Source organism: Suncus etruscus, chromosome 7 (genome assembly GCF_024139225.1).
Source record: "Suncus etruscus isolate mSunEtr1 chromosome 7, mSunEtr1.pri.cur, whole genome shotgun sequence".
Classification (NCBI taxonomy): Eukaryota; Metazoa; Chordata; class Mammalia; order Eulipotyphla; family Soricidae; genus Suncus; species Suncus etruscus.
In genome coordinates, this window is record NC_064854.1 from 36,059,952 (window position 1) to 36,087,199 (window position 27,248).

At 40.9% G+C, this 27,248-nt stretch overlaps 1 protein-coding gene across 1 annotated transcript in view; it reads right to left on the reverse strand.

Annotated features, from left to right (window-relative positions):
• ITGB1 (integrin subunit beta 1) overlaps positions 1-25,416 on the reverse strand; it is a 49,920-nt gene extending 24,504 nt beyond the window's left edge. The window contains exons 1-3 of the mRNA XM_049777166.1: positions 25,373-25,416; positions 5,204-5,270; positions 3,400-3,485 (exon numbers count right to left, since the gene is read on the reverse strand). Of these exons, the coding sequence (XP_049633123.1) occupies positions 3,400-3,485; positions 5,204-5,270 (153 nt within the window). The 5' untranslated portion in view covers positions 25,373-25,416. The remainder of the gene's footprint in view (positions 1-3,399; positions 3,486-5,203; positions 5,271-25,372) is intronic.
• Positions 25,417-27,248: the final 1,832 nt, after the last annotated feature.

Sequence of the window (27,248 nt, forward strand, 5' to 3'; positions counted from 1 at the left end):
AAGGCTACTACAGAGATATATGCAAATTATTTTCTTTTCCAGGAAAGTAAAATAATGTCATAAACAGAAATTTGCCTAGGGAAATTTGAGGGGGGAAGCTACAAGCTTTTGTTTTAACTATAAAGAACACATGAGCTTCTTTATAGTAGAATAAAATCATATATAAACTTTTTTCAATAAAAGTTTTCATGATGTGTGAGAATAGAAGGAACAATGACATCAGAATGTGCATATGTGGGGTATGTGTGTATATCTCTAGATATGTAATTTGAAGGTGTGCACATACAATTAATTACTAGAAAAGATTCACTTTATATTTAGTGGAACATAGACTATTCTTGGTTTTCTTATTGTGAGATAACATCCACCAGACACTGACTTCCAGAGATGGCCATTAACCCCTGGATGACATCCCAGGGGCTTAGGGAGCTATGCAGTGCCAAGGATCAAACCCACATGGCTCTACTACTTAAACCACATATTCATCCATCTCTGTACATTTACTTTTGGCCTTGGATGAGAAACCTCTTATTTGGAGTTACTTTATGTTTGGTTTTCTTTGGCTTCTGTAAATCAACTTCCAGTTTTATATTGCTGTAGAAAATGAAAATATTGAAGCATACAGAATATACAATTATTTTGTTACTTGTTTTAATTTTTGTGTTGTTGTTGTTACTGTTTTTGGCCAAATTTGCCGTGCTCTATACTCAGGGATCTCTCCTGGTGGAACTAGAGGGGCTATATGCGATGCCAGAGATCAAACCAGGATCAGCATCATGCAAAACAAGCATTCTGTCTGCTGTATTATCTCTCTAGTCCCCATTAGCAGCTATTTTTAAAAGGAAACATAACTACCGTATGTTCTGGCATATAAGACAACCCCCTACTTTTCATGTTAAAATATAGGGTTTGGGCTATATTCGCCTTTCAAGACTACCTCTCTTTTAATGCACACCAAATGAAAATTAAAAAACATTAAGAGAAAATAGTAGAACCCTCAAAGGTTAACAGTATATATTTAATAAAGCTAGGTTTTGGAGTGCCAACAACCATTTTACATTTGTCATTTGTAGTAAGTGACTGTGATTTTTTAATTGTGATCTACATTGAGAGCAGGGAGAGGGGGCTCCTCCAAGAGCATCTGGCTAGGATGCAGTGATTAATAGGACAGCTAGAAGGAGACAAAGCTCCTCCTCTGTGTCCCATAAAAGCTGAGCAGAGGACTGAGCACCCAAAAGCCGCATACCCAGTGGCTGGATAAGATGTGGAGATCGGTATCTCAGCTCCTCTGTGTGCCCCAAAAGATGAATCAGGACAAGCAGAGAATTGAATGAAGATGCCTGTCAATTGGATGTGATGCGGCTGTAAGAGGGGGGGCAAATCACTCGTCCCTGAAGCTGGAGTAAGTTTCGGCATGCCGTATACCAGCGTATAAGATGACCCCCAACTTTTAAGAAGTTTTACATGGGTTAAAAAGTTGTCTCGGGGCCGGAGAGATAGCATGGAGGTAAGGCATTTGCCTTGCCTTGCATGCAGAAGGACAGTGGTTTGAATCCCAGCATCCCACATGCCCCTGCCCCCCCCCTCCATTGCCTGCCAGGAGCAATTTCTGAGCATAGAGCCAGGAGTAACCCTTGAGCTCTGCTGGGTGTGAACCAGAAACCAAAAAAAAAAAGTTGTCTTATACAGATTCAATTGAAAGAGACTACCAGAAACAAAATGAAAATATTTCCAAACCTAAAATACTATTCAAGGACAAGGAATCTCATGCCATTTTTTACTTTCAAATATTAATAAGAAAATTAAGGTCCTAAGTCCCATATAAAATTTTACAAAACATATTCCAAAATAGCCTTCAATAATGTATGAACTACTGTACTGTACCAATAATTATCACTCCCTGCTTTTTTGGGCCAAAAATGGGTTGATAACCTTTTAAAAATAGCTTTACATAATGACTACGCTCCCCTTTTTGGGAAGAAAAAAAAAACACAAAATCTGTGAAATACAGTATTAAAATCAAGGGCTAAATTCAAAAAAACAGTTTGGCTAATAATTGAGAGATCCTAATTCCAGATAAATCATAAGTTATTAATTGAATTTTAGCAAAATATCATTTAAAACTTTCTAAACAAAACTAGTTAAAAGTTCAGTCCTAATTGTTTCAGAGACACAGATAAAACTAGGTTTATCATGCTCATTTTCGTAAATGAAAGAGCTGGGGGAAATATGGAGAGCAAATCAGTTTAACAAACTGCCTGAAATAATTCACCCACCCACCTCTTGCTCCCTTTTCTTCATTCCTACTTTAATTCTGGACTGACACAAGTGAGCAGCCATAAGATTTTTCAGAATGATAAAAAAATTTCTTGTTTTGTCTTTTCTGTGATCAAAATTGCACAGAAAAACCTGGTATCTGACCAGCTAAGTATATAAATTAGGCATATGAAATATAAAAACAAATAAATTTGACCTCCTAACATTAACTACTCATCCTGAATATATTATGTATCTTTGATCTATCTTCTCTTTGCCTCCTGTTCTGACATTAATTCATTATTTGATGAGATCTACAGAAGGTACATGGTATACAACTAATTACAGATTAAAAAAATGGATAAACTTTTAAAAAACCCTATCTTTTATCAGGATGAAAGCCAATTCTAACTCAAATATAATTAAGATTAGTTTACTTTCTTACATGAAAAAAGGGGAAAATCTAAAACAGTCTAATGAAATGGCAAGGAATTGGAAGGAATGGGGAGCAATCTTAATAGAAATATCAATGGTAGGGGGTGTTCTTGCTATGACTGAAACCCAAGTGCAATTATATTTGTAATCACAATGCTTAAATTATAAAAAAAAAAAAGGAAAGAAATATCAATGGTGGCCATAATGTTTTGTGACCTATTTTTAAATTTTTTTATGAGCTATACTAAGATTAATTTTAACAGTATACAGAAAACATTATTAATGATTTTATCACTTTTCAAATTTGAGGCTTTACCATTTGGACCACTCAGATTTCAAGTGCTCAAGGTATATCTACAGTGCCACTGCCAGCTGAAATGTACAAATCTCAATACAAGAGGTTTTTAACCATGTTGCATTTCATTAGGTTTCTTAAGCAAAACCCTCTGCACACCAGTCTATATGGACTCTCAAGCAACAATCACTGCACGAGTTAGCAACTTTCAATGTTTTATACCTGTAGACTCTGGTCCACTGAGTTAATGACTGAAAACTCACTACTTTAGACCATCACACTTTTACAATTAATGTTTCCTAAATGAACACTGACTTACGTGAAAACTCCTGTTTAGCACTTCCTCTGGATACAGCACTGGACAACAATAAATTATTAAGAAATAAATGGAAAGAAAGAGTGATCTTACTTACTGAGTTTGTGCACCATCCACAATTTGGCCCTGCTTGTATACACTCTCCACAAGATTTGGCATTTGCTTTTAAACATTTATTTTCATCTGGCATAAAGGAGAAAAGAATAAGAGTATTTTCGTGAATTTTTCAACAGTAAAATAATGGAAAATCAGGGCCATAAAATGTAATATATATTGTTAAAAAATGAATGGTTAAAAATGAGTATGAGCCTAGTTACCAAGCTCACTGATTTAGATCAAAGCCCAAACAAAATCACTAAGACTGTTAGATCACATTGTCACAGAGCATCATAAACAGACATACTAATTTTTCTTTTCTCCTGCAAAGACAGGTATCATTAATCTCTCATTCTTCTTTTTCAAATGAATGTTTTAAGAATTGTCACACTGAATGGTCCCGTCAAAATGTTTACAACTGTGTAAAGTATCATTTGTTTTCATTAATTCATACTAGCCCTCACTAGCATATTCAGCAATGTAATTTTAAAATTGTGAAATATTAGAAACAGCCATATTCATACAAGCCATGAGCCCATTATTTTTCAAGTTCTGTTCTCACATTCTTTGACTTTACTGATAGAACACCACACTTTTCATGTGGAACTATCTCTATATATACTGAACTATAGTTCAATAGGAAATGTCTCTAATATATACTTATAAATTATAAAGCTAGAGATGGAGAGCTAGTATTATAAGCCAAGGGATGGAGAGCTAGTACATCAGGTAAGTTGCTTGCCTTGCACATGTCCTGGATTCGATCCACAGCACAACATATGGTACCCTGAGCACTGCAAGAATGATCTCTGAGCATAGAACTAGAAGTTAGCCCTGAACACAGCCAGTTGTGGCACAAAATAACTTATACTCATAACATAGGCTCCTGACAGTGAAACTTAGAAAACAGAAAAAAAAAAAGAGCATTAAAAATTAGAAATCATCCATTCAATAAGAGGTTACTGTACAATTTGTGTCAGAAATCGCTCCTGCAGGCTTGGGGAACTATGTGGGATGCCAGGAACCAAACCTGGGTCCGCCTGGGTTGGCCACATACAAGTCAAACTCCCTACCGCTGGGCTATCACTGTGGCCCCTCTACTACGATATTATTCCTGTTCTATGCAGTACATTTTTCATATTTGAAGAACAGAACTATACATCTATTTCCAGATGTAGCTATATTTCATTAAAAAGTGAACAGTTCCCAGCTTTTTCAGATGAAGTCAATAATTTACTAGATCTTTAGATCAAAAAGAAAAAAAATTCTTCTACAAAGTTTATTGTTCCTTAATTGGGGTATATGTGTGTGAGAATGTAACAGGATTGGGCCATATCCAGAATATTCAGGGCTTAATCCTAGTTCAGGACTTGGGGACTTTATGGGTTTAGGGATTGAACCTAGGTTGGCCACATGCAAGCAAGAACCCAACTCACTAAACTTTCTCCAGTCCCTGGATTCATTTATTGTAACAATAATGACCAATTCACAATGCACAAAATATTCACTTAGTTTTATTCTAAGTGTAAGGTAAGTTTTGCTTGCATGCATCTCAGAAGATCTTCCTATAATAGAGTCTATTATATTTTATCATTTTACTAGCCCTGGGACCTATCATCATTCAAGATAGCAAAGCTGAGGGCTAACACAAAGAGTCCTGCAGGTCACCATTAGCACCTTCCTTTTACATAGTGAGATGGGGCAAGGGAAGAGCTTCAGAAAGAGTACTTTGGTCTGACAGAGGTTTTCTATAAACCTAACTGGCCAAAAAAAGTAACAAAATACTAAAAAAATAACCCCTTTACCTGTTTGGCCAAAAACACAGCAAATTGAACTGCACAGGCCAATCCAGATGATCAGTTGCAAATTCATCTGAAATAGAATATATTTATTAACATATTAATAAAAAGAGTCAACATAAGAATACATTTATCACAAACATTTCCATTCACATTATCTTAAGAGTTCTATACATATTAACTCACAGACCTATTCCTCAACACCTCTCTATAATCTGATGCTTCCTAGCTACGTCTCTTTTACCTCATAATGAAAACGTCTATGCCCGATTCCTGGAATCCATTCTTTGCTTTCTCTAAATCAATGTTTCAACATTTAACTTTTAAAAATTTTCAATTAACCTCCTATATCAAAAGCCACAGAAACTTTCTACAACCTAAAAATTTCTCAGAAATTCATTCTAATCAATAATAAAAAATAAAAAAATCACAAACACATATGAGCATGCACACACATATACACACAAATTCTAGCAAAAATACACACATACTTTGGTCAATGAGATAAAGGCCAGCTTTATCAACTTGATGGGTTACGACAATCATTAAAATAAAATGCAGTCACTTCCACAGACTTACAGAACATTTCTAAATGCAAAGTATCTACTAAGTTAACAGGTATGCAAACATAATAGTAAAAAAGCATAGAAAGTAAGGAGAGCTTAAAGATAAAAATTGATATGCATAGTACATCAATGATTATGAGCTTTTCTCAGTTATTTTATTTTGTTTGTTTTCTTGATAAAAACAAATATTGTGGACAAACTGTGTGGATTTCTTGGTAAATTTTCTTTAATAAGAAAAAAAAATAGGGGCTGGAGAGAGAACATGGAGGTCAGGCGTTTGCCTTGCATGCAGAAGGACGGTGGTTCAAATCCCAGCATCCCATATGGTTTCCTGACCCTGCCAGGAGCTATTTCTGAGCACAGTACCAGGAGTAACCCCTGAGCACTGCCAGGTGTGACCCAACAACAAACAAAAAAAATTCTTTTAGAATCTTCCATCTTCAAGTGTTTCCATGTTAAGATACTATTTCCAAAGCACCTTGAGAATACACTCAAGTTGTGCTCAGACCATCTGAGATAATTGAGTTTCCTCAGCTATTAATATTATCTTTAATTGGATTCCCAGAGAAAAGCAGAAAAAATAACTTGCATAGAAATCTACTTTGCAACTTATATCAGGTTCTAAAACCTATAGTTTTGCTTACCAAATACCATCTTATGACTATATCTAAGAAACTACTAAAAGCTGAATTTGACTGCAAAATATCTAGGAGATCATTGCTTAAGACCTGCCTAAATAAGTTTAATGTGTGATCAACCTTGAAGACTACAAGTAAATGCAATATAAAAACATTTTCAATTCCAAAGTACTGACAAAAACAAAACAAAACAAAACAAAACAGGAAAAAGACTTTTTTATTTATTTTTATTATTTTGGTATTTGGTCCACACCCGGTGACATTCAGGGGTTACTCCTGGCTATGTGCTCAAAAATCGCTCCTGGCTTGGGAGATCATATGGGACACTGGGGATCGAACCTCGGTCCATCCTGGGGTAGCCCCATGCAAGTCAAATGCCGTACTGCTGTGCTATCGCTCCAGCCCACAGGAACAAGGCTTTAAAAAAAAAAAAAAAAAAAAAGGAAGACTAGTGAGTCTGGGTAATTTCTAGATAAAAATAACTGGCCAAGAATTTGTTCCAAATATGGGCTGATGACAGATGTTTCTTCAGGACACTAGTATGGACTGCCTTTAGACATCTCTCAAAATATCACACAACTCAGAGAATCAACCCTAAACTGATTACTAGATTAGTAGAGAACATTTCCTAACACAATCAGGCTACGCATCTTTAAAGATTAAACACCATTTTCTTTCCTCTTCTTTGACAAACCAAAGATTATATTTAAACTATCTTGACCTTCAAGGAGGGCCCTAAACCTATAAGCAAGAAAAGCAAGGCTGCAGTGTTGAACAGCTGAGAGAACAAGGGGAACAGCTGAGAACAGTTCAAGGACAACTGACAACTTTCCCTTTGCCCGGCAGCACACTGACAGAAAACAAAGAAACTATGAGGAAGATGCTTAGAGGAGACCAGGGTGAACAGAGGTCATGAGGGAAAGTAGAGAGCGGGGCAATAACAAGGGATGGCAGAGAAGATTCAACTGCCTCTCTCACCAACCCAGATGATCTCAGAAAGAACTGGAGACCCCATACCTGTAAAAGGAAGGACATTTCCTGGGAGAGTACATATCTCAAACTGAGGCCTGGAAAATAATTTTATCAATACCTGAATGCCCATTCTTGGTCTTAAAGCCTAACCCTGAAGATAAGGTCTACATTTCAGATGATTTGCATGGGATGCCACAGAGTTTGTTATGATGGGACAACTGGGAATACTTTCAGATACAACCCTATTTCTATCCGGTCTCCTCTTCTTCCTTATTAAAAGGTCTAGAAAGGGATATCCAAACTGGCTTCCATCTCAAAACTTTTTTGACTCCTTTTTCAATCTGCTTTAGTGAAAGCATCATGCATATGAAACTGCTGCTAAGCAAGGAAACTTTCTAGGCCTATCTTACTTTCTGCATTTATTCACTCATTCATTCCAAAATTAGATGAATACTTAAAATGTGACTTGGTAAAATACCGACAGGTTTATGTAGAACAACAATCGGTACATTCCAGCACTGTATTTTAATATAAGATATTGTTATCTTAACATAAGCTCTATTCCCTGGACTTTACAGGTTTTTCTACCTCTCTGGAAATTTGCCCAGTCACAAAAGGTTTTTTTTTTTGTCCACTCTGCAGCTACAAAGATCATTATCCTAGGTTTCAGCTCAAAGTAAAAAATATAATTACAAGATGATGTGATGGGTTCTGTATCTAGCATATGAACAAAAGGACAGAAGACACTGAGGACACAATTGCCAAGGTCATAGGGATGGCATTGTTTCCACTAGACCTAAAAACACAGAATAGGCAGGCAGACAACTAAAAACATTCCAAGGCTGGGGCCAGAGAGATAGCACAGTGGTTAGGGCATTTGCCTTGCATGCAATGACTCAGGTTCAATCTGGCACCCTATTTGGTTCCCTGAGCCTACCAGGAGTAATTCCTGAGTGCAGAGCCAGGAGTAACCCAAAACAAAAACAAACAAACAAACCAACCAAAAAAAAAAAAACATTCCAAGGCTTACACACAAGCACAGGCCAGAGTGGAAAAACATTTCTCTAATTTTATTTCTAAACATATTCAACTGATGACTCCTCTCTGCTCACCCCACTCCACCTCCAGAGTGGTACCACCCCACTCTTTTTAAGGGAAAAGACTAGAAAATTTATATTTATACATTATTACTTGTAGTTAAAGAAAAGACTAGAAAATTTATATTTATACATTATTACTTGTAGTTAAAGTTAAACAACATGGCAATGTACACATAGCAGAGAATTAGAAGGTAGCAGGATGGTAGTTAAAAATACTAAAGTGACTGCCAAGATGATGGTAAGAGGCAACTAATGATGAAATTCATGGAGCAGTGGACAAAACAAGTGATTTTCAAGGTGGCAATTTTTATTATTTTTTTGCTTTTTGGGCCATACCCAGTAAGCTCAGGGATTACTCTAGCTATGCGCTAAGAAATCACTCCTGGCTTGGGGTACCATATGGGATGCCGGGGGATTGAACCACAGACCGTCCTAGGTTAGAGCGTGCAAGACAAAAGCCCTATCATTTGTGTCACTGCTCTGGTCCCTAAAGTGGCACTTCTAAAGTGAGATCTGAATGATGCTTACATAAAAGTTCAGAGAAAAGAATACAGAGAAATTGTTTCAAATAGAGGGAACAGAAAGAATTGAAGTTGTGGCTTCAATTGAAATGGAAGGCTTCAGGGTCGAGTGGTGGCACAAGCGGTAAGGCATCTGCCTTGCACATGTTACCTAGGATGGACCGCGGTTCAATCCCCCAGCATCCCATATGGTCCCCCAAGCCAGGGGCAATTTCTGAGCACATAGCCAGGAGTAACCCTTGGGCGTCACCAAGTGTGCCCCCCCCCCAAAAAAAAAAGAAATTGAAGAGTTTGTTTTAAATATGTGTGGTACAAATTGCCTTTGTGAAACTCTGAAAGCTACTGGCTTGGAATTTAAACACATGGGTCTGGAAGGGGAGAACAAGATTAGAAATACACCCAAGAGCTGTCACTATACAGCACGTACATAAAATTATGAACATTGATGAGATGGTGGAGAGAATACTTAGGAGGGAGGAGAGCCAGCCAGGCTTGCAGTGGAAAAGGCACAGGACAGCCAGAGCCAGGTGTCCCAGGAGCAAGCTAGCTGCTGTTCAGGGCTCAAGGGGTGCTGTGACCCTGAGAACAGGGACAGCATCTTTCTTGGCAGTGCAGAAGCTAAGAATCTGAGAGAGAACCTGACAGCCTAGGTTTTTTTCTTTCTTTCTGAAATTGGAAGCACCAAAAGAGGTGGGTTAGGGAGTCAAAAATTAGGGTGATGCAATGGCATTATAAAACACACCTTCATTCACAAAGGCACTGGTAACAAAACACCTATTTTCTTTTTTTTTTTTTTTTTTTGGTTTTTGGGCCACACCCATTTGACACTCAGGGGTTATTCCTGGCTATGTGCTCATAAATCGTCCCTGGCTTGGGGGGACCATATGGGACGCTGGGGGATTGAACGTGGTCCTTCCTTAGCTAGCGCTTGCAAGGCAGACACCTTACCTCTAGCACCACCTTCCCGGCCCAAAACACCTATTTATTGAATTACACTAAATTGTATAGCAAATCAATCATATAGCAAATTCTCAAAAATTATTCAAAAACTGAAGAAAGGAGTTTTTATAATGTGTACAGACACTAAATAGTAAAGTTAGTATAGATACTAATAGTGACTATGTCCAATTAATCTAAGAATATATAAGGTTTAGGGCATTGAAGCTAGTTCAACAGCCTGGTGCAATGTATACTATATTCTTTATTCCACAGGCCCAGGTTCAATTCTCAGCATCACAAGGTTCTCAAGCAGTAGGTCAGGAGTAGGCCCTGAGCACTGTCATGTGCCTCATGTGCCCTCCCCTCCCACAACTCCACCTTCCAAAAAAGAATTTATAATAAACTTCAAATGCGATAAAAACGCAAGATGTTTCCAGCTCTTAACACTTTCTGAGATACACTCGTAAATACAAGGGTCAGCTGGTAACTGAGTCAGAAGATGGATGACCAGAGCAAAGAGAATGGGACTGAACAGTGATAACCAAGAAGAGACAAGGTCAATACCAGGATCAGTGCATGGGTGAGCTTGCTGAGAAACAGAATTACACAGATAATCTGTCCAAAGGGAGGCTTATCAATAAAGAAATATGCTTGTGTATCAATGCTTAACCCACAGAAAAGCTTACCCCCAAACAACAAGAACTCTTTCCTCACACTTCCAAGAACTGTAGTCCATCTGACCAAGAGCTACTGACAGCCTCACATCCCACCGACCAAGGAAAGGGTCTGCTAGGAAAGCCGCAGGACCTAAAAATATGAGGAACTTGAGGAAACAGATATAAGTGACTCACAGCAGTGGCTGGAATGAGAGATCAAGAAGATATGTTAAGTGTTCAAAGGTCAGGGAATTGAAAAAATAAAAACAAAGAAAATACTGGACTAGAGTGTAGAGATGGATCACTTGTATAAGCACTCAAGGCCCTACCGACAACAAAATTAGAGCGAACAGCTGGGAAGAAATATAAGCCTATAAATTTCAATAAGTCTACATTGAAACAATCTTTGTTTAAAATAAAAGATTTCGGGGGCCAGAGAGATAGCACAGCGGTAAGGCGTTTGCCTTAATCAAGGGTCTCAAACTCGCAGCCCACTGGCCACAAATGGCCCTCTATACAACATTTTGTGGCCCTGCCCTAGAGGAATCTTTTTTTATTTTGTTTTGTTTTGTTTTAGTTGTTTGGGTCACACACCCCAATGTTCAAGGCTTACTACTGACTTTGCACTCAAGGATCACCCCGACTTTGCCTCCTGCGGCCCCCAGGTAAATTGAGTTTGAGACCCCTGCTTTAGATGCAGAAGGATGGTGATTTGAATCCCGGCATCCCATATGGTCCCCCGAGCCTGCCAGAATTGATTTCTGAGCATAGAGCCAGGAGTAACCCCTAAGCATTGCTGGGTGTGACCAAAAAAAAAAAAAACAAAATAAAAAATAAAAAAAAAATAAAAGATTTTGGGTTATGACTCTGACTCATGTATTGCAGTATGTGGTTGGCTTGCCTATGAACTGTCCCCTCCTAGAGGTTATTTCTCTATCTAAGACAATTATTTTTAGTAACTTAAGAAATAAAGATGACCTGATGATTTTCTGATTTGGAGTCTCTAAAAAGCCACAAGGCCAACCAGGGCAGGCACTGTGCTGCGCCTTTCACATGTCTGAGAGCAGCCTGTCTGTGTAACTGCTCAGCCCAAATTTCTGAGCTGCCACTAACTAGATGGTATTACTGACAAGATCTTTGACCTGTGCTTTAGTTTCTTCATCTTTAAAACAGAGATGAAAAATACTCATCTTCTTAGATTATGTGAAGTTGAAACATCTGGCACACTTAACTAAGCCATTATTATTATTTCTACAGACTAACTGAAATTCAATAAAAAATTGAATTTAAAAAGAGTAACTCTATGTTTTAAAGTTTTGGGGGTTCTTGTAGTTATAATTTTGACTGGGAAATTGAACAGTCTATGCTAAGGGAAATATACAATGAAATAAAGCATATAGTGTACTGCTAAGAAATGTTATAATATACTACAATTGGGGACTTGTGGACAAAGTAATTGTACATGGGTTCTGCCTTATTTTTCTTAATGTTCTTTGACTGTAAGTTCAATATTTAGGCATCAGCAAGGGAATTTCTTTTGAGAACTCTGTTTATGGGCGATTGTCCTTCCACTGTAACTTTACCTTCTCTTCTTTGCATCATTGTTCTCATAATTAAAAATAAAAAAAATTTAAAAAAAAAAAGAAATAGGGGCCGGGTAGGTGGCGCTGGAGGTAAGGTGTCTGCCTTGCAAGCGCTAGCCAAGGAAGGACGGCGGTTCGATCCCCCGGCGTCCCATATGGTCCCCCCAAGCCAGGGGCGATTTCTGAGCACATAGCCAGGAGTAACCCCTGAGCGTCAAACGGGTGTGGCCCAAAAATAAAAAAAAAAAAAAAAAAAAAAAAAAAAAAAAAAAAAAAGAAATAAAGCATAAAGTGTCAAGGTTTAGAAAGAACACTACTGTAAACAAGAAATACAGATTACTACAGCTACTTAGATACCTATTTGATACCATATCACTAGATGTATGTAAATAATGAATGCATAATTAGTATTTAGGATTCACATCTGACTGACCGCTTAATGACTGTTCCATTATAGTGCTTTCTAATAGTGTCCCCAAAAGTTTGTATACAAAAAAAAGGAGTCAAAAAGCCAGCAATTAGGAACTTGTATGAGATGAAATCCAAGTTATCTCTAAATGTTACTGCTGTACACTACCCTTAAAAAGCTACTGGCAGGGGCCGGAGATATAGTGCAGCGGCGTTTGCCTTTCAAGATCAGGACCTAAGGTAGTTGGTTCGAATCCTGGCGTTCCATATGGTCCCCCGTGCCTGCCAGGAGCTATTTCTGAGCAGACAGCCAGGAGTAACCCCTGAGCACCGCTGGGTGTGGCCCAAAAACCAAAAAAAAAAAAAAAAAAAAAAAAGCTCCTGGCAAATAATATGCCTCAAAAATAGAATGAAGGAAGGATGAATGACTAAGGGTCTTCAGTCCAGGAAAAGCAAACCTGGAAATGCAGGCAGGGATCTTACTAGTTAATAGAAATCTGCTTCATGGCATACTCTAACTATTAAATGCTGCCTGGTGAAGATGATTTAAATAAGGAGCCTGTGGTTTCCCTTCAGAGGCCAAGTAGTGTGTGCAATTCAATGTTAACTAGTAACAAAAAAAAATTATCTGGGGCCAGAGAGACAGCATAGTGGTAGGGCTTTTGCTTTGCAAGTGGCCAGCCTAGGACAAATGTTGGTTAGATTCTTGGCATTCCATATGGTTCCCCGTGCCTGCCAGGAGCAATTTCTGAACACAGAGCCAGGAATAACCCCGAGAGCCACTGGGTGTGGCCTAAAAATAAAAAAAAAAAAAAAACTAAAAAAAAACTATCTCACTCTTATTTCAACATCTTCAAATAACCTTAAGAATGATAGAGAATAACTGCTATCACCTCCACATCATTTTACCTGAACTATTCTTTTTATTTGATAGATGAAACCAAATCACAGAAAGGTTTGGTTTCGACTATTTCTCCAAAGTCACACAGGCAGTCTTGAAACCAACCTTGCATCTAAATTCAGAAACTGTGACCTGACTTCAAACAATAATATTTGAGAGCTGACATAGTCGTTACTAGTTTAAAAGAGCATCCTTCTCATTGCTGGCACTGAGTCAGGGCACAGATAAGGAGAGATTGGGCAAGAAACAGCTCAATGGAAAAACACATACTTTTCATGAATGAACCACTGATTTCTATCACCTGTACATCATACATTCACAACACACACAGGAAAGACTTAGAATGTTCTCTAAATGCATTTCTTAGGCATGGAGGCCAACAAAAGTTATTTTGATTGCTAAATTTCTTGAGTATATATCCACTGGGTTGTGACTTTTTTTTTTTTTTTGGGTCACACCCGGCAGTGCTCAGGGTTACTCCATCGCTCCTGGCAGGCTCGCGAGACCATATGGAAGGGGTCTCAAACTCACAGCCCGAGGGCCGTTTGTAGCCCTCCGTACAACATTTTGTGGCCCGTGGCCAGCCTTCAAATATCGCAGTATTCGCGATTATTCGCTTACCGAATAATCGCAATAAAAATTGCATTAGTAAGAAAAAATCGCATTAAACATTCGCATACCCTGAGCAGTTCCGTTTGGGGTATGCAAATGTTTAATGCGATTTTTTGCGATTTTTTTCTTACTAATGTGATTTTTTATTGCAAATATTCGGTAAGCGAAATCCCTTATGCAGCCCTGCCTCACCCCTACTTTGCCTCCTGCGGCCCCCAGGTAAATTGAGTTTGCGACCCCTGCTATATGGGATGCCGGAATTTGAACCATCGTCCTTCTGCATGCAAGACAAACACCTTACCTCCATGCTATCTCTCCGGCCCCGGTTTGTGACATTCTTAATAGCATTTTTAGGTACCACATTCTATTTTACATAAGTGATCAAAATTGTTTCTTTGAACAACACCATAAACATCTCTCCCAAAACACTCCCATTTTAGTAGTTAATAACTATAAAAACGTCAAAATTGTACACTGTCAAAAATTGTACATGATTCTTTTAATCTCTACTGTAATTTCCATCCCCAGACATCCATTATTTTAATACCTACTAAAAACTCAACTTCATACATGAACAATTTTATGCTCTGTTCATACTATTTAAAAACCCTGATTATTGGCTAAGCTCCTTAACTTGCACATCTGACTACAGTTCAATCCCCAGTACCCCTAAACCCCACCAGGAGTAGTCCTAAGCAGTCAGAAATAAGCCCTGAGCACTGCCAGGTGTGGCTCACAACCTCCCATCCAGAAATATACTGATTTTCAGTAATATTTTTTAACAACATCACAAAATGTGGCATTTCCTTTTATATTTACAGATAAAATCCCTATTTTATTTGGATACACACTATACCTGTAGAAATCAAACCATTGTATGTTACAGGCTTTTTTAGTGCCATCCACAAAAAGGGCAAACTCGCTCAGGGCAAGAGCACTGTTCCCCTTGACAGGAAGAACAATTAAAACTGTTTCTGTCTTGCTGAAGAGATGTATGATGGGGATTATAAGGAGCTCTAAAGCCCATATAATAATTTAAATAATGATTAAAATTTAGCAGGAAGGATGAAGGAAGAAAACTAAAGTCAAAGAAAGCTAATATATTCCATGTCATAGATAGAGGCAACTAACGGTTCATTTGATCTTTCCTCACAGTGGATAAATGCAAGAGGCAGCCTGAAGCCCTAAAATTCACCACCAGAGGAGGTGAATTTTTAATATCTACTTGATCCAATAGAGGGGTAAAAATAAAACTTTTTTTTCTGAGCATGTTGACCTCTTCAGCTAATGGGCAGCAACTAAGATTTGGAGACTCCTGGGCCAGAGTAATGGGACAGGGTAGAGCATCTGCTGAGCACACAACCAATCCATGTGCAACTTGCCTCAATCCCTGGCATCTCATATCCCCAAGCACCAGCAGGAGTGATTCTTTAGTGCAGAGCCAGAAGGAACCCCTAAGTATCACTGGGTGTGGTCCTCGTGCGCACGCACATTCTCTCTCTCCCCTCCCCTCCCCTCCCCTCCCCTCCCCTCCCCTCCCCTCCCTCCCTCCCTCCCTCCCTCCCTCTCTCTCTCTCTCTCTCTCTCTCTCTCTCTCTCTCCCCCCACCCTCTCCAAAAAAATGAGATTATGGAATTTAAAATCATTGTAGGCCCAGAACCCCCAATCCACAGCTGCAAGGGCAAGATAAAGAATGAAATACACTGTATGTTAGCAAATTTAAAACCCTCAACAGGAGGGGCTTGGACCAATAGTATAGTAGTAGGACATTTGCCTGAGATGCTGCTGACCAGGTTTCGAACCCTGGCATCTTATATGGTTCCCCCAATTCTGACAGGAATAATTCCTGAATTACAAAGCTAGGAGTAAATCCTAAGTACCACGAGAAATAGTTTCCCTCATGGGAAAAAACAAGTCTCAAAAGGAGAGGTGAAAGGTATGGAACACAACTACAAAATACCTCCTAGAAGTCAAAAAGTGAAAGAAAAGTAGAGGATCACCTCTGAAAATATGAGAAACAAGACAGGCATTACATTCTTCAAGGAATTAAAAAATGTCCCAAATCTATATTTTTACATATATCAAAAATAGATCATAAACAAGGAGAATGTATAGTAAGAAAGGAAATAAAAGTATAACCTCCCCAGAACTCATCAACACAAGAAATAGAATCATGATAGGAAGAACAGGGTTGCAGGGAGGGGTGAGGGAAAACAAAATCAGAGTTCAAGCAATTTAGAAGTAACATAATGAAACGAAGAGCCCATGAGGATCCAATAACCATAACTGGTCACCAGCTCCACACCCCAAAAGAATAGCCTTATGTGAAAACGAAAAATAAATATAAAATTAACCATTAATATGGGCACACATAATAAGCTCAACTGTTGCAGAAGGGCTTTAAAATCAAGATGAAAAACATCAAATGCAAAATCAAAAAAAAATAAAAAATCTCAATAGAACCAAAAAGCAAACAACACCATTAAGCTGTAATATTAAGGACTAATTTGAAGTAAGCATGAAAAGTTGCCTGAACTCAATTCTTCCTGGATCCTTCCATTCAAAAGACAACATCAAGAAAGTGATGAGACAGACAGGTATACAGCTCAAGCAGTTAAGCACAATGCAGTCTTGCATGTACCAGATCTTGGGCTTGATCTTAATATTACAGTTCCCAGAGCACTCACCGTGTGGTCCCCACAAAAATAAACAAAAATATCAAGTAACCAGGATTTTCTAAATCATTCTACTGAGTAGGTCTGTCTTTATATTTGTCATGCCTACAAAGTATTGCCTTTCCCTGTGAAGGGAAAAGATGAATAAATTAGCAACAATTTGGTGAGAAATTTTACTTTGGGACAAGTTCACAAAATAGCCTCCTGATTAAAGGTAAATAAAGACTCGATAGCATGATTCCTTCCACATCACTTCAAATGAAAATTGTAAGCTGGGTTCCCTCCTTTGTTTAATTTTAGCTACATTTTAGGTAGCTCACTCAGAAATTCTTATTGGCCAAAATGTCAATACACCGTGGTCTCATTTTATGTCATATCTATTTCCAACTCTGTAGTAAAGTAGAAGAACAGTACATGGTATATTTTAAATACAGGAATTAAGACACTTATCTTGCATCCTACTAACCTCATTCAAATCCCTGAGCACTGCCGGATGACTCCTGAGCACATGAAAGAGTAGCCCCTGAGCACTGCTGGGTGGTGGACCAACCAATCCCCACCACCAAGAAAGAGAAAGCCAACTAATTATAGGTCCCAAGAGAAAACGTCAATTCCTTTCTAAATCTATTTAGCAATAAGCTTGGAATATTATCTACCCAACAGCTGTTGTGTCAAGATAAAATATCATCATGAATGTGACAAGTATTAGCAACAAATACGTTATAGTAAGTACGGCCCAGTTTACTTGATTGAGTTTTCTTCTTGCTCTCCAATTACCTGGCAATAAGCATTTCAACATAGAAGAATCTAAGTAATTATTAAATAATGAATTGGAACCTATACTTCTTTACTGAACATACAAAATACACTATGTTTTTGCTGTGCTAACCTCCTACAACACAGTAGTAAAACTGTTCTTTTCCAACTACAATCTCTAAGAATCGAACTCTTTGGAAAGGCACTAATATCGAAATCTGAAATGAATAGTAAGCCATAAAGTATCTGGAAACTACAATTTCTATTTCAGATATAAAAGCTTATTTACAGATGCATTTAATAACATTATACTAAAATGGCTTGCATTCATCAAATAGTATATGTCTGTTTCTTTTTTTTTTTTGGTCACACCCGTTTGATGCTCAGGGGTTACTCCTGGCTAAGTGCTCAGAAATTGCCCCTGGCTTGGGGGGGACCATATGGGAGGCCAGGGGATCAAACCGCAATCCTTCCTTGGCTAGCGTTGCAAGGCAGACACCTTACCTCTAGTGCCACCTCACCTATGGCGAGATGTATATGTCAATAAAGTTGACATGTAAATAAACTTCACTGTTCCACTGAAACTACATTCCCTACAACAATATAAATAAAAATTATTCTTATCTTTCTAAGTTATTTTTACCTTCTTTAGCTCTTTGTTGCAAATCAGCCCCTGAAGAGGTTGACTGATGGAGGGATGGAGGATGAGGTCTTTCCCCTCCAGCTCGGAGCACGAGTCTGCCACCCTGTCTAGCTGACGGTTCTGAGGTGAAACGGCGGGTAAACAGCTCGCAGACAGTCAGGCTTGTGGAAATATTAGCTTTATTCGGTGGACAAGACTGAAGTCCAAAGCTTCAGCATCAGTTCCAGCCAAAAGCCCCTCGCCTTCCATAGACCCTTGTTTTTATCCCCCAGAATCAGGTACCACCCAATGGTGGGATCAGATACCACCCAATGGTGGAAGAAGAATCAGGTACCACCCTAGGGTGGAGGCAGAATCAGGTACCACCCTAGGGTAGGGCACAATCACCGATCAGGGTAGGGTCAGTAACATAATAATCCCCTAAAATATTTACATACACAACAGCTCTTCATATCTTTCTGCAGAAAGAACTCTTTATAGCTCCAAAATATGATCTTGCTAGTGTCTGTAAATGACAAAACCTCAGTGATGCACAATAATATAATATTTGAGAATGCTCCCAAACAGTGTTCAGGAGGTTCTAGGGATTGCTTTTAAAGATTTCTATCTAACAATGTGGACCTGAGAGTTCAGTGTTCAGGCCCAGCAATGATGGTGCCACCATAGTCAGGGGCCCTAGTGTCAGGGATAGAACTCAGGGTTCAAACACTCCAGCCACCAATTTAATTTAATTTAATTTAATTTTTTGGTTTTTGGGTCACACCCGGCAGTGCTCAGGGGCTATTCCTGGCTCTATGCTCAGAAATTGGCCCCAGCAGGCTTGGGGACCATATGGGTGGATTTGAACCACAGTCCTTCTGCATGCAAGTCAAATGCCCTACCGCTGTGCTATCTCTCTGGCCCAATATAGTACTATTTTAATTCAAACTTATTGCAACTTTCATTAATTGTATTTTCACTCGAACTCTATTCCTATCATTGAAGATCACCAGACTAAACCAGGAGAACCTTTACTTTCCATTTTCTTCATTTACATGGTGCTTAATAAGGAACAAAGCAGTTCAACTTTTGCTAAATTAGACTAGATTCTGATTCTGATTCCTAACTATACCATCCTCTGACTAAGTTACTATCTGCCATACCTATCTTTGCTCAGAATGGCCCCAAGCTTATACCATACCACTTCTCTTCTGTAATCTTCCCAAACTATTAAGTCAATGATGATATTTTTGTCAGGAGACATTACAGAATATTATCTGGTACATCACAAAAAATATTCTTTGCTATTTGTTAACATAGAATAAGTTAAATTTTTATAGCTAAGTATTACACTGGAAAGCAAGAACCATGTCAAAACATGTTTATTTGCTTTGGGACTCACCTGACAGTGATTCGGGCTTACTTCCGGCACTGTGCTCAGGAGTTCAGGCTTGAAGGGCTTGGGGGATAGTAGTGGGTGCTAGGAAGCAGACCCAGGTTTGATGCATGCAAGGTAAGCAGGCTATCTGCAGATTTCAGTGGGATAGCAGACTATCCTACCTACCAGACTATCTCTCCAGCCCCAAACTTTGTAATCTATACCCAATCAATTGACTGTTTTTCAGATAACTGGTCATTATTATGCCAATAAAATGTATTAATACACAACAAGCACATCCTGACAGAGCTAATAGACTTAGATAATCAGCTTTGCCAAGTTTTCTTACAGGGATCATTTGACACATGACCTACTCTCTGACCACAACACAGACATGGGGTTGTTCAGGGAAGAATGTGCAACGCTCCACAGAACTTGGGGGAAGGCAGCATCTCCTTCAGACCTGAGCTGATGATTTGACAAGAAGCAGAGAGCTTAGATAAAGTGCTGGAAGTAGTCCAATAAAGGCCAGAACAGAACGCAGTACCTGTGAAACCCGGGCTTGCCACTTCCCTATCAAGACGCCTGTACTGTTCCTACAGGAATGTGTCTAAGTACCCTATCTGCCCTTTTGGTTTTTACTTTCAAACATGCCAACTTTAGAAGAAACGCACGCACGTGCACACATACACACACGCACTACTCTTAAAACTGTCACTCAAAGAAATTTGAACTTCAGAGAAGAAATTGAGGAAGAGCAATTTCTCTATTCCTCCTCCTCAACCCAGTCCTTAACTCTCCTTTGAAGTTTCTCATCTGCAGTTATTATCAACTAATACGGACTAATAATTCACAAATCTAAATCTCCCGACAGGACTTTTCTGAGTCCCCATTCTGTGTATTCCACTCCACTCTTGACATTTCTGCCTGTAGCCCCTGGTTACTTCAGAAACAAAACAAAGGAGACATAAATTTACAACTTATCCTCCTGCCAGTCAACTAGCACCACCTCGTGGCCATGTTGCCTATCCTGGCCAGTGGCACTACCTAACCGGAAACCTTTGCCACTGTTTCTTTCACTGCTTAGACACAAAGTTTACCAATTCTCCCTCCCAACCTGTAATTCTTGCTCGCCCATCAAAATCATTGCCTTTGCCAAAAACCTACAGTCTTTAATGATCACGCACCAACTCTAATTAAAAATTTTTTGTACATACATGTACCCAAAACATATGCACATATATTTACAAATTAAAACACATATGTAAAATGCATAGATATTAATAAATAAAATGCATAAATAATGGAAATAATAAACCTTTAAAATTGAAGTATGGTATTTAAATATATATAATATAGAGTCTAATATTTTCTTCTTAAACTCTTAGTAAAGTTTTTTTTTTGCTTTGTTTTGTTTTATTTTGATCACATTCAGTGGCGCTCAGGGCTCTGCCTTCTGGCTCTACTCCTGGCTCTGCCTTCAGAAATCGCTCCTGGTAGGCTTGGGAAACTATATGGGATGTCAGGACTTGAACCACCATCTGTCCTAGGTCGGCAGCATGCAAGGCAAATGCCCTACTGCTGTGCTATCTCTCAGGCCCCTCTAGTAAAGTTTTATACTTCCCTGGCTCTGCCTTCTGGCTCTACTCCTGGCTCTGCCTTCAGAAATCGCTCCTGGTAGGCTTGGGAGACCATATGGGATGTCGGGACTTGAACCACCATCTGTCCTAGGTTGGCAGCATGCAAGGCAAACGCCCTACTGCTGTGCTATCTCTCAGGCCCCTATAGTAAAGTTTTATACTTCCCTGGGTCCCAGAAACTACACTTGGAGCCTGTGAGATTGATCTTATGAGAAATATAAGCAAGTGTATAAGTGCACATGTATATGGATACTGTACTTTTTACTGACACATTTCATAAAGTGATCTACATGCTAAACAAGTTAACCTTACTTTCCAAAGCCATAAGTCAAAATTAAAGTTTATAGTTTATAGATAGACAAAATTTAAAGATAGACTTCTTTTATAAAACTTCACACTGTGTTACTTTATAAAAAAGGTTCGGCTATGTAAATGTTTCATAACTAGCTACCTTTTAAAAGATGAACTACTTAGGGGCCAGCACAATAGTTACAGGAGATAGGACACTCAGTTTGCATGAGGCCAACCAGGGTTCAATTCCCAGCGTCCCATCTGATCCTCTAAGCACTGCCAGGAGTGATCCCTGAGTATAGAGCCAGGAGTAATTACTAAGCACAGGCAGGTGTGACCCAAAAAACCAAAACAAAAGACCAATTATTTATACAGTGTGGCTCCTTTTGGACACAACTCCTCAGTTATCTACACTGTCATTCACCTACTGAAAGCTGCTAAGGTTCTAGGATTTATGGAATTGTAGGCTTAATTTATATACACAATATAATGCTGTTTCAGCCATCTGCAACTACATTTCAGGACCCCGAAGACACCTCTCTTCCTCTGAACCCCCTCTCATCCTTCTCTAGGACTCCTACCTCTGCAACATTTAAAAAAAAAAATCCCAACATTTTTTTTAAAAAGTTCAAATAGACAAAATAAAGTACAAGTAGTACATTACTTGCATAATATAGGTGTCCAGGAGTCTACCCCCAACCCAAAAGATCTCAACTCAATAAGCAGAGTAGGAAACTTTTCTAAAATTTAGCAGTCTGTACAAATGAGTAACTCTCAAATGAGTAACTTGGTACACACAGAGAAATTTAAATTCTTGTTTTGGGGACACAAGTAGGCATGCACAAGGCTTGATCCTCACTCTGTGCTCAGGGATCTTGCTGGAGGGCTTGAGGATCCTATGGGAAGCTAGTCAACCTTGAACAAGGGTTATTTGCGTGCAAGGCAAATGCCTTATCAGTATGTAAGGCATACTTTACAATGTATGACCTCTACAATATATCTCAGGCCCAGAAAAATTTAAATTCTTAAAAACCCAAAAATTCCAATATTTTTATCATATAGTTTCCTCTCATTCTAGCAGTCTAATTAAGAGCAAACCAACACATTTACAGAATTATTTTTTAAAAAAAAATGTCTTCTTTAGACAATTATACCATATCCCTGCCATGAACCACAAAGAAGCCTAACAATTACAAAATTAAATGACAAGCAGTCTGAAAATTAATTATTCAGTAGTAGAGCATGGAAGAATCTGAGCTTAACCCACACACAAAAACAATCCACACATACACACACACACACACACACACACACACACACACACACACAATCAACATTTCAAAATCTTAACCTTGTAGATATGTGACAATTTGGAGTCTACTTGTTTTCTATTTTTGGTCTTACTAACCACATCCCCTGTCCTTTTAACATTCTAATTACTTCTTCCATCTCACACCGATTTTAGGCTAAGAATTTTAGGCATTTCTCTTCCAAAGGCCTGTCATCAAAATACCAATTTGTTTCATATTTTTTTAGTAATTACTTCATCTTAGCCTGTCACTCATTTAATTCTGACCAATGACATAAAGTTATTTTAAAGTCTGAGTATTATAGTTGGCCTCTTCAGTAAGCCCTGTTGTCTGTTCTGAGGTCATTTCCAGGATGTATGTCCACAGAACTATGAACTTAAAAGCAGTCTATTCACAATCTGCTCTAAAGACCATCCATATGCAGTTTAAGAAAAATACTTCATCAAAACTTATGCAGCACTTATTTTTGTAACATCAAAACAGCAATAAAAACATGATATCCAGTAACCAATATCCTTAAGAGGAAGGCAAACTTTAATGTCAATTATATTCTAACATTTAAAAAAAAAATCTTTTTAGGAGCCAGAGAGAGTACAGTGGATAAGTTTCTTGCTTTGCTGGGAGCCAGCTAGGGTTTGATCCCAAGCAAACCGTAAGGTCCTGAGCACAAAGCCAGGAGTAATCCGCGAGCACCACAGGGTGTGACCCAAATATAAAAAAATCAGATAGGTTAATATAAGGAGTGATGTAAAGAGTTCCTCATTTCATACATTTCTTTTTCACACCTATGCCACACTAAACTTCCATAACTTGGGCTCTCGAGCCAGACACTTCCTCCTAAGAAGCACAAGCAAATTGTGCTCCCTGTACTCAGCCTCAGTTTCTTCTTTTGTAAAATGGGGAGAAATACAACTTTCCACTGGACCAGTTCCTAAATGAAAGGAGAAAATACCCCACCCTTCAAAAAAAAGGGGTGTATGTGGGTGTGTGTGCTAAAGCAAATGTCTTTTATTTTGGAAAAAGTGTGTGTGTGTGTGTGTGTGTGTGTGTGTGTGTGTGTGTGTTAAAGCAAATGCCTATTATATTACTTTGGAAAAAGTGTATGTGTGTGTTAAAGCAAATATCTCAAATTACTTTGGAAAAGGGGTATGTGTATGTGTAAGCAAATGTATGTGTGTGTTAAAGCAAGTGTGTGTGTGTGTGTGTGTGTGTGTGTGTATTAAAGCAAATGTCTCATGTTACTTTGGTTATTTGTGCCCAATTGGGAGAAGAAGAAAAAAATCTAATTTTCCAGTGATCCTACTGAAGAACTAGATAGAGCCTCTTTTTGACCCCAAAGCGCAAAGCTGATGAAATAAAAGCTCTGAAGCAACTAGGGAAGGATGTCCCAGAAGAAAGGACAGACGGAGGGGCAAGAGCCTGGCTTTTGGGCGGGGTCCAGGGGGGGGGGGCCTGGGTCAGGTCCTGAGTCCTCCTCCTGCGGGAGGGCGCGGCTCCTTCCAGCCCATTGCTCCGTTGGCGGCGCTGCAGCCTTGGAGCAGCTCCCCGACACTCCAGGCGGCTTTTAGAAACATCCAGTGGGGGGAAAGAAGAAAAAAGAAAAAAAGAAAAAAAAAGAAACCAAGCAACAGTGCCAACACTGTGCCTTCTGCCTTCTTTTCCTTTCCTAGCGGCTCTCTGACGCCAAGTTCGGGGTGGCACACCCACCCCACCCCCAAGGCCGCCCTCCATCCATCCCCGCCCCAGGCAGGCCTTGCTCGGGGCTTAGAGGGGGCTGAGTGAGAACCAACTTCTGCAAAGTTGGGAAGGGGAGAACCCATTCTCCATTCTCGAGAGGAAGGGGTTCCCCACGAACGGGAGTAAAAAAAAAGAGGGGTTGTAGAGTGGGAAATAAAAAAAAAAAAGAAAAAGAAAAGGGGGAGAGCCGGAGAGATAGCCTGGAGTAGAGGTAAGGCGTTTGTCTGGCATGCAGAAGGCCGGTGGTTCGAATCCCGGCATCCCATAGGATCCCATAGGATCCCCTTCCCCCTTTGAGCCTGCCAGGAGCGATTTCTGAGTGTAAAAAAGCCAGGAGGATGAGCGCCGCCGGGGGTGACCCAAAAACTAAAAAACAGAAAAGAAAGACTCCAGGGCGGAGGAAGGGGAAGATGGAAGATGGCAGATGAAAGATTCCAGATTCCAGACTCCGAGAGCTGCCGGGCCCGCTCAGTGTTCAACGAAGCGGCCTCCACGCAGCCGCGTCCTCCCGGGGCCCGCAGCACGGCGCCTCGGGGTTCACTCCCTAAGGGTTGCCCCCCAGAACTCGGGCCATGCCATGCCATGCAAGTGTCAGGGGGCCCTGGGGATCCCGCCTCGCCACTCGGGCCGCGCGTGGCCCCCGGACGGGCGGGCAGAGCGCTGGGGCACGCGGCGGGCACGGCGGGGAGCGGCCGGGCCCGGCCTTCCTTCCCTTCCCTTCCCTTCCCTTCCCTTCCGGCCGGCGTTGGAATCCGAAGCCGCGGGGCGGCCCGCCCAGCTCCTGGGGCTCCCCCAAAGCGCCCGATCGCGGTCCGGCAGAAGCTCCCGGGAGGCCGTACCCGTTCCCGTTCCATCCCGCCCCGGCGTTACCTTCTCCGGCAGGGCGTCGGGGCCCCGGCGCGGTCCGCTGCGCTCCTCCCTCCCTCCCGCTCGGCCTGGACTCAGCCCGGCTTCCTCGGGCTCCCGCGTCTCGGGCGCCGCAGGCGGCGGCGGGGCAGCGGCGGCTCCGGCTCCGGCTCCTCCTTCTCGGGGGCGGGACGAGGACACTCGGCCTCGGCCCCGGCCCCGGAGCGGCCTCTCTCTCTCCTCTCCCCGGCAGGAAGCGAGCCCGGCGGCACCGCCTCCGCCTCCTCCGTCTCCTCCTCCCCAGGCCGGCCCGCCGCCGCCGCCGCCTTCTCCGCCCTTTCCCGCCGGAAACGCATTCCAGCCGCGGCCTCGGCCTGGCCCGGTCTAGAAGGAGCAGAGAGGCAGGAAGAGCGCAGCGCGGCCCGGACAAAGGAGGGCGCGGCCCTGCCTCAGTTTCTCTCTTTCTCTGGCGAGGGGAGGTGCACCCCAGGTGCTTCTTGGCACGAAGGGGACAGCCTCGAGTGGGTTTTTTTCTCCCCCCCCCCAAACCAAAGGGGTGTGTGTGTGTGTTTGCACTCGAACCCCCCCCCCCACAATGCTCTCCTGGCCCACTGTGGGTTTGGAACTTTTCACCAGGCCCAGCAGGTTGTGGTAGGAGTTGGACTCCATCCACGCGGGGTTTTAGTAGGACTCCAAATCTTGCTTTTTGATTTTCTTCTTGAATTTAGAATGATGATGATGACGGTGGTATTTGGCCTCGCACAGCTCCCGACCCGGGTTCGAATCTGGCGTCCTCTAGCTAGGGTCCTCTGAGGAGTGAACGTTGAAGGCAGAGTCTGGAGTAACTAACCCCTGAGACTCACCCAGGCGGTGATCCTCCAGGATAAAATTAAAGTTTTCCTTTTGGGAAAGAGAATTTGTCAAAGCCAATCATTTTCTTTTTTTCTAAAGTGAGGGTGTGCTTGAGACTTGGGGCTATGAGAAAGGTGAAGCGTTGGCCAAGAGGTGGGTGTCTAGAAAGGGGGATGAGGACAGTTTTAGGGGAAAAAATGGCAAGTTGGGGAGCAGCTTTTGCCCATTATGTTGGAAAGCCATTTGTGGGCTAGCGGGAGGAAAAGGAAAAGTTGACGACTTCCAGCGCAGTGCCCGCCCATCTCCTCCCCTCACTTTCCCTAGGAAGGGGAGTTGCTGAAGATCATTTAAATAACAAGGAAGGGTCCCTCAGGGAGTGCTGATGCAAAAGGAGCTTGCACCCCAAGTGGTCCCCTCTGACTGCCAAAAGTGGGGCTCCTGTGCAGACCTCACCTATAAGGCCTGAGCACTGCCAGGTGAGGACCCAGACCAGAGGGGTGGGGGAGAAATAGGGAAACATTTCATCTATGCACAGCCAGGCAAAACCCCCGTCCCTGACCATATAAGACTGAAACTCAAAAATGGAGAATTAGCTACCACCACTTACCCTGTCCCAGACCTCGCCCTGTGACCCCAGGCACCCTGTGAACCCTGGTGGGAACAAGGCACTTCTGAGATTTATGAATCCCTCAGCCTGTGTTTTTTCACTTGGGGGAAAATTAAAAGCTTCCATGCCTATCGGGCTATTAATCTTAATATATATCGTGAAAAGAAAGTCTGAAAATTTTGCACCTATGAAGTCCATTAAATAAGCCTGATTACCCCCACCCCACCCCAGTGAATGAATGACTAGGCTTGGAGAAGCTAAAAATGTTTCTATTTAGTGAAGCTGTCACTAGACCTGAACATTGTTTTAATTTTTTATTGGGGGTGATACTAAGCAATGCTCAGGAGTTACTCCTGGTTCTGCATTTAGGAATTACTCCTGGTGAGACTGAAGACCATATTGGGCAAACACCCCACCCACCACCCCATCAGCCAACCTTGG